Source organism: Euprymna scolopes, chromosome 6 (genome assembly GCF_053919585.1).
Source record: "Euprymna scolopes isolate OS-2025 chromosome 6, ASM5391958v1, whole genome shotgun sequence".
Classification (NCBI taxonomy): Eukaryota; Metazoa; Mollusca; class Cephalopoda; order Sepiida; family Sepiolidae; genus Euprymna; species Euprymna scolopes.
The window spans coordinates 49790378-49803105 of record NC_136487.1 but is presented as its reverse complement, the minus strand read 5'-3'; the positions used below and the strand labels follow the sequence as shown (position 1 = coordinate 49803105).

The 12728-nt window shown below is 31.6% G+C and overlaps 1 protein-coding gene across 1 annotated transcript in view; it reads left to right on the top strand.

The window, feature by feature from the left end:
• LOC145277644 (neuropilin and tolloid-like protein 2) overlaps positions 1-12728 on the top strand; it is a 752093-nt gene that overhangs the window by 731775 nt on the left and 7590 nt on the right. Inside the window, exons 5-7 of the mRNA XM_080129228.1 lie at positions 1626-1658; positions 5855-6003; positions 7570-7801. Of these exons, the coding sequence (XP_079985354.1) occupies positions 1626-1658; positions 5855-6003; positions 7570-7801 (414 nt within the window). The remainder of the gene's footprint in view (positions 1-1625; positions 1659-5854; positions 6004-7569; positions 7802-12728) is intronic.

Genomic DNA, 12728 nt, shown 5'->3' with positions numbered 1-12728 from the left:
CATAAAATTTATAAAAAACAAACATAATAAAACATAATATTTAAATGGGATAAAAACATGAAAACGCAATACAAATAGGATAACAAACATAATACAGTTTTAAACATAGGATAATAAGCATTAAAGTCATGAAAATGACATAATAAAAGTTATAAAAATGGGATAACAAATATAATAATAGTTATAAAAATGAGATATCAAACATATTAAAAGTTATAAAATGGGATAGCAAACAAAATAACAGTCAAAATCGGATAACAAACATAATAAAAGTCATAAAAATGGGATAACAAACATAAAAGAAATACAAATGGGATGAAACCCATTATAAAAGGTAGAAAAAATGGGATAAAAATCATTATAAATGTATAAAAATGGAGTAACAAGCATGAGAAAGTTTTAAAAATAGGATAACAAACATACTAAAAGTTATAACATTGGGACAGCAAACAGAATAAAAGTTAAAACATTGGATAACAAACATAATAAAAGTTATAACATTGGGATAGAAAACAGAATAAAAGTCATAAACATGGGATAACAAACATAATAAACGTAACAATATGGGATAAAAACATAATAAAAGTTATGAAAATGGGATCACAAACAGAACAAAGGTAATAAAAATGAGATCATAACCATTATAAAAGGCATGAAATTGGGATAACAAGCATACGAATGTTTAAAAATAGGATAACAAACATAATAAAAGTTATGAAAATGGGAAAGAAAACATAATAAAAGTCATAAACAAAGGAAAACAAACATAATAAAGTTTTGAAAGTGTAATGACAAACATAATAAAAGTTATAAAATGGGCTAAAAAATAAAAAAGTCATAAAAATAGGCTAATAAACATTATAAACTGTACAAAAATGGGATAACAAGCATAATAAAAGTTTTAAAAATGGATAACTATAAATGATAGCAGTTAAAAATGAGATAAAACATAATAAAAGTTATAAAATAGGATAACATAATAACAGTTTTAAAAATGGGATAACAAACTTAATAAAAGTTATAAGAATGGAATAAAAACATAAAACGTAATATAAATTGGATAACAAAAATAAGAAAAGTTTTAAACATAGAATAAGAATCATAATAAAAGTCATAAAAATGGGGTGACAAACATAATAAAATGATAAAAATGGGATAGCAAACATAATAAATGTTTAAAAAATGGGATAACAAATGATATACAAGTTATATAAATGGGATAGCAAACATTATAAAAGTAATAAAAATAACTTCACATTAATTATAAAAGTAATAAAAATTCGATAACAAACATTAGAAAAGTTATAAAATGATCGAACAAAAATTATAAAATTTATAATAATGGGATAAAAAACATAATAAAAGTTAACAACTGGGAAAACAAAAATTATAACAGATTTTATAATGCCATGAACAAAAAATTATAAAAGTTATAAAAATTTGCTAAGTTTAAAAAATGGGAGAACAATATGTATAGAGGTTATAGAATTTGATAACAAAAATTATTAAAAATATTGAAATAGGTTAACAAAAATGAGATGATAAAACAAAGAGAACCCCATTTATATTGGAATAGCTCTGCGGGTTTTGAGCATTGAATTCACTTTATCTGTTTTCTTTTGCAGGTTCGAAGTTCAGTCGGGACCCATTTAAGACGGGTAAGTACAGAGGAACATTCTTATAAATCACGCATAACCAACTATCTGTAAGTAAACACGAAACACATGGGCACGCACACACGTACGCACACATACAAACTGTCCAAAAAGTGACTAAAAGAATTGCAAATCATTGTCATTATACTATTAATGATTATATTTTCAATATTTTAGATATTTTACAGATAATGTTTCGGCAATTAATTATAAATCAGCATAGTACTGAACAACGTACGCAAGTTGTGAAATTGTTTTACAAAAATCAGGTAATGCTTTGGCGACAATATTATCTATCGCTATGGCAATGTCAAATGGCCACAACGTTCCCCAGATTTGACTATACTTGACTTCTCAAATCCTGCAAGAATTGAAGGAAAACATCAGACACAAAATAAGGGAGTTGATTCGTAATCCAGAGATTCTGCAATCTGTCATGAATAATGTTTTGGAAAGAGCACAAATATGCGAAGCTTAAAATGGGCAACATTTAAGACATTATTTTACATAAATAAAGACAGTTTCAAGTTTGCATTTGTTGTTGTAAATTTCCCAACGTCTTAGTCAGATTGTGTTAACATCACAGAAAGATACCATTAACAATGAAGAATCTACTTGAGTTCAAAATTTTCCGTGACTTTTTGGACACACACTCCCCCCCTCTCTCTCTCTCACTATATATATAGGCCCCGACTCCAATTAGGCCCCGTTTCTTAGTGTTTTGTCCGAATGAAATGAAACGTTGGTCATAACTAGTTCATTATATTCAAACTATCACATCAAAACACTAGGGTCTTTGACCTTTTTTCTCTGTTCTTCAATATATGTTCTAGATGGCCTCCATTTAACTTTTGTATTTTTTTGGGTCACCCTGTATATATATATATATATATATATATATATATATATATATATATATATATATATATATATATATATAGGGAGAAAGAAAGAAAAAGGGAACTTGAATGTCTAGGAGAAAACGTGAATGCCTACTAGATACTGTCCTGATACTCTACCAGACCAGATGAATTCTTCTCTTGGAATCTGTTTATATATATATATATATATATATATATATATATATATATATATATATATATATATATATATATATTTAAGCAAATATTATTAGATGCAACGGAGACACTTTGCTTTATGATTCTTCTTTTTTAATTTTTCGATTTTCCGTATAATCTTTTTTGTATCAAAATCAAAAATATTAATACAAGTTCAATAATTATTGCTGCCACGGGCGCTTTCGATTTGTCCCCGAATCATCCTCAGGTGTTGAGGTAAAAGTGCGAAGGAGCGAAAATGAGAATTAAAAGTGAAAACTAAAATATACTCTATATTTGCTTGAATTAAAAAATGCTGCCTTAATATACTAATTTCAAATACACAACAAACACACACACACACATATATATATATAATGGTTGTATAGATTGGTTTTCTAGATGTAAATCCATTGAAACCTGTGTAATTATTAAAGAGTGATCAATGGATGATAGATCAGTTATATAGCCTGTTTATTATACAAATATCATGTTTCAGTGGAATTTTAATTCAGACAGACCAACCCCAAGAAAAGAAACGCTGTTGAAACGAAAATCAAGGTGCATTCATTTTGTATATAAAAATATACATAAAGATATATATATATTCCTCTTATTTTATAGCGAGACTAAAAATCACGCCTGGGATATGCGAGAAGCAATGTTCGCACAATGTTCATTTTAGTCACGAGTCCAAGACTTTATATATATATAGATATAGATGTTTACAAATATATATATAGCATGGATACCCGGCGTTGCCCGGGTGTTTGGAGGTGTACGCTGAGCAAAAAGAAACAAACAAAAAAAGAAACAAATAAAAAGACCAATTTTTTTTAACTTTGACCCCTATTATGACCCCTTAAAATTTATTGTTTTGGGCTCAAATCAAGTTATTAAGTAAGATCTATATCCAAGAAACCTATATGTAAAATTTCAAGTGTTTAAGCCAAAAATTTTCTTAGGAGTTTGGCAGAGTTTTCAAAGGTCAAATCGTTTAACTTTGACCCCTTAACAGCCAAATCCCTGGTCGAAAACCGATCATAAAGATTTTTCCAAATCTCAGTAACCTGTATATCAAATTTCGAGTCTGTAGATTTAATATTGACAAAGTTATTGCGTAGGGAAATGTACACAGACAGACACACAGACAAACAGATACACAGACACGTTCACTTTTATAGATATATAGATAGATAGACTAATAGATTAAACAAAAATATATACGTATAAATAAATACATATAGAAACAATTTTTTGTTTACTGTAAAGATTTTACGCAAATATTATGCAAGTATAAATCATGTAGAATATCTGCATGAATATAATTATACGTAATAGTAAACTAAAGGTGATCATCCCATAAAAAACCGAAAAAACTAATAGAGAATTAATTAAAATGAATGTTTAAAATATGCAAATTAGCTAGATCCTTTGCTAGTGAACGCATTTCCATAACCAATATATGAGAAAATTGTATTTTCTTTTTAAATAAATAGAAAAGAGTGGTTTTAATATGAATATCAATACACACAAAAGAAAAAACGATTTTATATGAGTATAGATGTATTTTTTTACAAATATATATATATATATATATATATATATATATATATATATATATATATATACAATGGAATCATCACTTATTAAGGCCCAGAGGCAACCCGGGGATAAAGGTTAAAGAGTGTACAGTGGTCAAAAGGACTATATCCTTATATATTTTCTTCTGATAGTAAAACATATATTTACTGTAAAACAGATCTTTTCAACGTGTCAAGAACATCATTAAGCTTGATGCCGCCAGTGTGATGGTGTGAATAATGATTTCATCCGCAGGAGTTTCTCTTTTTAACTGAAACATATGGCAATGTCAATGCTGAGATTTGGCTTCTTCAGCAGCATGTGATACTAAGATTACTCGGGTTTGTATTACTGTACACATAGATTCGAAAAAGTGGTAAAAAAAACAACAACAAATATATAACAAATAAATGTTATCAAAGGCAAGATAAGTTATGTTTCTACCTAACTGGATATATTTTTCGTGTTTTTATTCAATGTAACATGTTTATTCAGTTCGAAAAGCATACAGTGTTTACCGATGTATTGGAAAATTCAAAATGGCGCCCGAGTCTCTCTTTAACACGGTAAGTTCAGGAAAAGATGTTATAAATAATAAACTAGACAAAATACTGTTAGAAATTCGCTCAATACATGTTACCGTGACATAAATTGACATATATTCGGTGTTTTTTAAATAGTATTTTGTCTAGTTTATTATTTATAACACCTTTTCCCAAACTTACCATGTTAAAGTGAGTGTCGGGCGCCATTTTAAATTTTCCAATACATCGATAAACACTGCATGTTTTTCGAGCTGAATAAACAATGTTACATTGAATAAAAACGCAAAAAATGTATCATGTTTGGTAGAAAAGTAACTTATCTTGCCTTTGATAATATTTATTTGTTATATATTTGTTTTTTGACAACTTTTTCGAATCTATGTGTACAGTAATACAAACCCGATTACTCTATATACTCTTTATAAATCTCTTATTTTTATGCTGGATAAAGCTCAGAAGGTGATGACTTTATTTGCGGAAAAAAAAAGAAATGTTCTGATGAAGTGTTTAGTTAAGAGCCTCGATATGAATCTAGTAAGAAATATTTAGAAATTAACTGAAGAAAAGGACCAGAAAAGAATTCCAAAAAAACAGGATCACCTTTGGAAGTTATTGAAACACGAATGGATGGAAATTACTCCTAATTTAAACAAAATTACTTAGATCATGTGCTTGGTAGTACGGAGAACTCCTTGAAAATAAGATGTTTATCAAATCTTAAATTTTGTTGATATTTCGTTCACAAATATTTAAAAAAAGCATTCCTTCCAGTAGTTTATTTTCATTCGTTCCGTTAAATATTCATTTTTTAAGAAAACTATCATGTAAATTTTTTTCTAACTTTATATATGTTTATGCATTACACCTTAATGTTCATTCGGTAAAAAATAAACCATGCATTACGTTTTAAGTAATACACGTATTTACGTCTTTATTGTTTTTTATTACTTATTTTATGACAACTACTGTAATCATTATATTTTTTCTGTTGTCTTTTTTTTTCATTCTGCAGTTTGTCGAATTTTTATCGACGTTAAAGAACACGATGGGATCATATCAGGAGAAGACGTTCCGTACTATGTGATTAATGCTATTAAAAGAGCCGGCGGTGTTGCACCACTCGATTGCACCTGGGAAATACGAGTACCCCCGGGTAGTCAGGTAGGTTTGAAACTCTTTTTTTGCGTGTTTTGAGAATGTAATTTATGATTTTGTGATATCATTTATGACTTTGTGGTATTATTTATGACTTTGTGGTATTATTTATGACTTTGTGGTATTATTTACTCTATAATAGAGAATAATGAAAGTTAAGGCTAGCCTACTATTTCCCAATCAGTACTAGTGCATTGTACGAAACAGAAGTCGCTAATTGTGCATATTACAAACCGGATTTTTTGTAAATGTCCGCTCGGGCTCGACCGGCACTTGATATTGCTATCGGAATATGCCAAGCGCCGTTAAAAACGCACGGAAACCCATCCAAATTATAGTTTTTTTTAAAAAAAATAGTATTTTCAAATTATTTTTGTTTATTAAATTGTTAGATGAAAGTAGATAATACTTACAAACAACCCTCTCCTACCAATGTAAAGAATGGTTTCTAAATAATAGCTTTATTTCAGCTCGGTAACATAGAAACACAAGTATCCGCCATTTTTTATCCAGATATACCGGACATTTACAAGAGATCCGGTTAGTAATATGCAATATTAATGATATCCGGTTCGTACAATCCACCATTACCTCCCAATTTGCTGTGAGTATCTCTACACAGTAGTATTATTTGATTAGAATATACTGTATTTTCAATATACTCTTAAACCAGTTTACCCTACTATTTCATCATTGAATTATTGTCTTTATAGCATAGAAAGTTTTATGCATGATTTTACTTTCACTCAGAAGTGAAATCTAACCTCCCATTTACAACATATATGGGCATAACTTTCTTTTACTTCATTCAGAGTTTTAAATAGTCTATGATCCCAGAAACCAGCTTTCTATTTCATCAATTGTGAGTACAGATTATACATAGCATTGCAACACCAATATATTCTTTTCGATGTTCTAACAAGGCTTAAGAGTACAGCCTATTATTTAAAACTTACACCGTTGTAACTTTAATTTTTTCGGTTCGAGTTATCTAAAATCCAGATGTTTCACAATAATAACGCAGCCATGATATATTTTTCGGTTTTGTTTTCTTTTTTACAATATAAAAGTACGCACATAATAGTCTGAAACTATCCTTTATTACAGAGAGAGATAGAGAGAGATAGAGAGAGCGAGAGAGAGAGAGAGAGAGAGAGAGAGAGAGAGAGAGAGGGAACAGAAATAATAAAATATATCGATCGTCCTCTTGTGATTCAATAAAAGTACAAATATTTAATGAGTTTACTCGCCACGTCTTATGAGTAACTTTCGGCCTGTGACGTAACATACTTAACACACAGCTCCAACTTAGCTTCTAATGCAAATTTATATCTTCTACTTAATTGTATGCTAATGCAGAAATCTCCGATTAAAAACCCTTATTTTTTATCAAGACATCGCTACACCATAGCACGATAGTCCAACCTTCTCTAATAGTTCGATCCTTTTCTCTTGCACCGCATTATTTTATGTAAAATTTATTAATTTACCTGTACTAAATTGATTATCATTAACAGCTCGATTTGTTGTAGTTACTTTTTAATTTTCTTTCTTTAATTTTTTTTCTTCTAGATAAACCTTCGACCTTTGTCGGTTGACATCTACAAGCCGGAAGAATGTGATTCAAACCTCATTGAGGTTTACGACGGACGAACCGTGGAAGAATCGCTAATAGCAAGTTACTGCGATACAAAGAATGTACGCACTGTTTCAACAACATCGAACCGAATATACGTGCGAGTCGTTAGTAAAACGATTAGCCTTATGCCAAAGATTCGTTTCCTTTATACGGCCTACAGATCAGGTGAGATTGTCTTGATGTTCTGACACTTCACATAATTCCTTACATTTATATAATTACCATTTACAATATATATATATATATATATATATATATATATATATATATATATATATATATATATATATATATATATATAATCAACGGGTATTCCACACTTCAATACTTTTATTATCATCGAAATCGATGAAATCGTTCATTTTCGATCAAATCGATGACCAACACCGTTGCACCAGAAAGAAGTTTCACACGCTTCCCCGCATTGATCTAGTCAACAACACATTGTTATTTACATTGCACTGTAGAGAACATGCTGTTACTTTGAAAGAATTATTGTATATAATGGATTGAATTAAAGTTTAACATGCAAATTCCAATTATCATAGTTCAGTTATGCCCTAAACAGAAACATTCAACAAATGCGCACATGCATTAATCAAAGAACCTATTGTTGATTTTTTTTACGCCGGTTCCTTCTGGTTGCGTAGCATTAAAACTTCTCAAATAGACTTCTGGTGTTATGCTGTATAAGGGTGTTAATTTGGATCCAAATCGATCATTTTTTTCTTCAATCTGATTTTCGATACGTGTCGAAGGCATTCTGGCAAAAACCTCTTTAAGAATCATCTCAAGCATTAAAGTACATTTCTGGAGATTTTTTTAAAAAATCAGCTTAACCGTTTCGGAGTCCATAGTGAAGGAATCCACACACAGAGATATAAACAGTTACACACACACAAACACACACACACACACATATATATATATATAATTATTTTTTATTATAATAATTAAATACCTACAGACACTAGTGTTTCATCCTTTCGGGAATCTTCAGTGCAGGGTGTCACGATTAACACCAGTCGAACGATTCGAACTCGGCAACACGAGACATCTCTGGCTCGATTAGCAAAGACCGTATCCATTCCGCTACCATTAACCGCGTGGAATAACGTTGAATTTAAACATTATGATTTTAAATGTTCTTTACGTCAGTCAGACAGTGATCTAATCGTTATACGATGATTTATGCATAAGAGCTAAATTGCCCGACTTTTATTCAACTGAAAGTGCTCAACGATAAGAAACTAATTTCTTCCAGGGGCTGTCATAATATATATATATATATATATATATATATATATATATGTGTGTGTGTGTGTGTGTGTGTGTGTGTGTAAGTGTGTGTAAGTGGGACTGCTTAATAAATAACCATGTCTGCGCCTTAAAATTCAGTGTTGACTAGTTATCGTTTTTGAGCAGGTCAGTCTGATTTTTTCACTTGAAACTTTCAGAAACCATCTATATTAAATCCGTGAAACTTTCTGTTTGTAAACAAAGAGAAAAAAAAACTTTTGGGTCTTAATGAAGTTTCTATCTGACTATTTTTTTATTTTTATTTTTTTAGTTGCTTTTCCTATTTGTCAACGGCCATAGTTCCATCTCCTATATTTTTTAAACCATTATAAACCTCGGTTTTAACTCTATTGAGTATGGTTCGAAACCGGCCAGCTAGCTTTTCACTTTTAATTTCTTAATTAATCATGATCAATAAATTCGGCCTGTATCATTAAATTTTGTACGCCTGAATATATATATATATATATATATATATATATATATATATATATATATATATGTGTGTGTGTGTGTGTGTGTGTGTGTGTTTGTGTGTGTGTGTGTGTGTGTGTGTTTGTGTGTGCTAGATGAAAAGAAAACAGAGTCGGCAATCAGAACGTAGTCAAAACAGTTGAAACATAGTGATAGGAATCCACCAAGACAATGAAACCAATTCGAACAATATTCTATGCCACGTTACAAATATACAGACACAGAATTTCTATTATGATATTTGAAAGGATAAGGATAGGTTAGCATGTTAGGTGTCTGGGGATGATGCTTGATGGGAAAAGCCGAATCGGTTTCGTGTAATACCTGCATTGAATGGCGTGAACGAGCCTAACTAATCAACAAGGTTGATTGTTTTACCGTCCGCTCTAGATCTCGTTTATCAAGTCTGCACTTAGAACGGGGTGGGCCAAACAAACTAACAGACACAACACTAAATGTTCTGATTTCTCTGGGTGGGTGGCAGTCGACGTGCTGTAAGTTCGAGTGCACCATTTTAAATTCCTGGTTCCAAGACTTTACATTGGAAAAAATACTGTTTTCTTTCTTAGATATATTATATTCAATTCCTTCTAAGATCTTAGACAGAGGGCCAAGAGTGGGTTTGATGAAAGTGTTTATATATATATATATAAATATATATATATATATATATATATATATATATATATATATACATACATACATACACTGCGTATCAAATTATTGACGAGTTTACATTTTCTTAATAGTTAAGGAACGAGTGAATAAAAATCCATGAAACTTTGAGTGCTTACAATACTATTCAGCTACTGCAGTCAGAAAATCAAAGTATTTAAAGCAGTATTAGCGAAACTATGACAGAAGATAGGAATATCTGTTGATTTCAGTGTGTCAAGTTATTAACGAGATTGCGAAAACAAAAAACACGATATACCCATAACTTGTTTATTGAAATAATTTTCAAACATTAAATGAGCTAGGAAAATGCTTAGAACACAATAACTACATAGCAATTTCTACATTGACATAATTAGTAGGAGATATGCGATCAGTTTTTATGACTTGTAAAAGACGTTGGTCCTCAGAATTTGTCAAATTTATAATTTCGTCAACAGCTATTCCTCGCAATACCTCTTAGAGAGCATCTTACAACTCATCTTTGCACTTAAATTGGCGTCCACATGCATAGAGGCGTCGCTTCATGATATTCCAAAGGTTCTCAATGTGGGTTGAATCTGGTGAATTTGCAGGCCACTCCATCTTCCGTAGTCCAGAGAACCCCAGTTGTTGCAAATACTCTTTGCTTTTGTTTTCTGCATGCCAGGGAGAATTATCCTGCATAAAAATAATGATTCTTCTGAAAGTCAACCTTTGCTTCTTCAGCCATGGTTCAAAGTGCTCCTTCAGAAAAGCTATGTAAGAATTTGACGTCATTTTTACGCCTTCTGGAAATCTCTATTGGCCAACTAAATTACTTCCGATAATACGAGCCCAAATCATTATCCCACCACCACCTTTTTGCCGCCTTAAACGCTGATGGCGATGTCGCCCATCTAGAACCCATCCCTTGCTCCAGCCATCTGAGCCATCAAGAGTGACACTTCCTCCAAGGACAAAACTTTGGAACAATCCGTTTTCATGCTGTCCTCTGCCAATTTCAATCGGTTTTGTATGTGATGTTCTTTTAAACGAAGCTTTGCACAGGTTTAACAGACTTTGCCACTTCTTTCAGAAGGCGACATCGAGTATTTTGTGAGACATTCTCCCAATCCGGCTTAATCAAAGACTTCTCGACTTGTCTGCCCAGGGGTCTTAAAAACTTAACGTTTAATTTGGAGTAGGGAAAGGCGTGAAACAACTCTAGATTTCCCTTGAAATTTTAGATATAGGTTCCTTGGACATGGATTTATTTAATAACTTGATTAATTTTCTCTGAGATGGGTATATTTGCTGATGACACCACGCCATGTAACAGGTACGAGGGGAAAACAATGAACACATATCTAAGGAAATGTCAGAAACACTAGAGGAAGATCTCAAATCTGTAGTGGAATGAGGACACAAATGGATGGTCACATTCAGTGCAGCAAAGATTGAGATTGTTTCTTAAAATAATTATAAAAAACCTTCTCTACAAACATATCAATGGTCCAAAACACATTACGTGAAAGTACTTCTTTGAAACTCCTCAGTCTAACGTCGACAGAGGACATAAGTTGGAACAGATACATTGAGAAGATTGCCAAGGCTGCTGCAAAGAAGGTGGGCTCTCTCTACCGTGCTAGAAAGCTACTTACACCTGAAAGTATCCTGTACCTCTATAAGGCCACCATTCGCCTATGCATGGTGTACTGTGGTCACATTTGGGCTGGTGCATCTGCTACTAGTCTCTCACGTCTGGACAGGGTTCAAAAGAGAGTCACCAACCTGATAGGTCAAGAACTGTCATCTAAGCTTCAGTCTCTGTCCTATCGATGAGATGTTGCATTCCTCTTCCTATTCTAAAAGTATTTTAATGGTGAATGCTTTGACGAACTACAAACACTTGCACCCCCTCAACGTTAATACCTCGATAAACCTGACAAGCAGTTACATCCCACCCATACACAGTAAAGATCCCTAGGTGTAAAAAAGCCTTCTACTCCAAAAGTTTCTTCCCCAGAACTGCTAGACTTTGGAATTCCTTTTTGGCAATCTGTACTGACGTACAGAAGTTCAAGTGTAACGTGAGCAGACATATTCCTACTCATCTCCCTTCATAAGATCCCTGCAACTTATGTCCCTGAGAGTAGCTCCCTACTTCAAAGTGGCACAAAAATACATATTTCGCAGTACCTCTCTTCAGAGTGTACATAAATTAATGTTTAAAAGAAAACAAAAAAATAAATAATAGTATTGTATATGTTCAAATAAAACATGGGCAATTTTCTAAGTAAAAACGAGTTTCAGATCGAAGACGCTATTAAACCGTATTTTTTGTTTAAAAAAATAAATCAACAAAAAGTCTAAGTTTATAAACGATAAAAATAAACAGTACAATTATCTAGGAGTTCATAGCATAACGATTAATGCACCGGACTGTGATACACATTGTCCGGAGTTCGATTCAGTCAAGATACGCTGAAGAAAGGTGTGTACTTCGAAACATGCGTGTACGTAGATTACTGTTTTAATAATAAAAATAAATAAATAAAAATATTATATACGTCCAAAAAATATGGACGATTTTCTAAGTAAAACGAGCTTCGATGCGAGGCGAAGACGCTACTAATCGCATTTATCGTTAAAAAATCAACAAGATATGTATATATATATATAT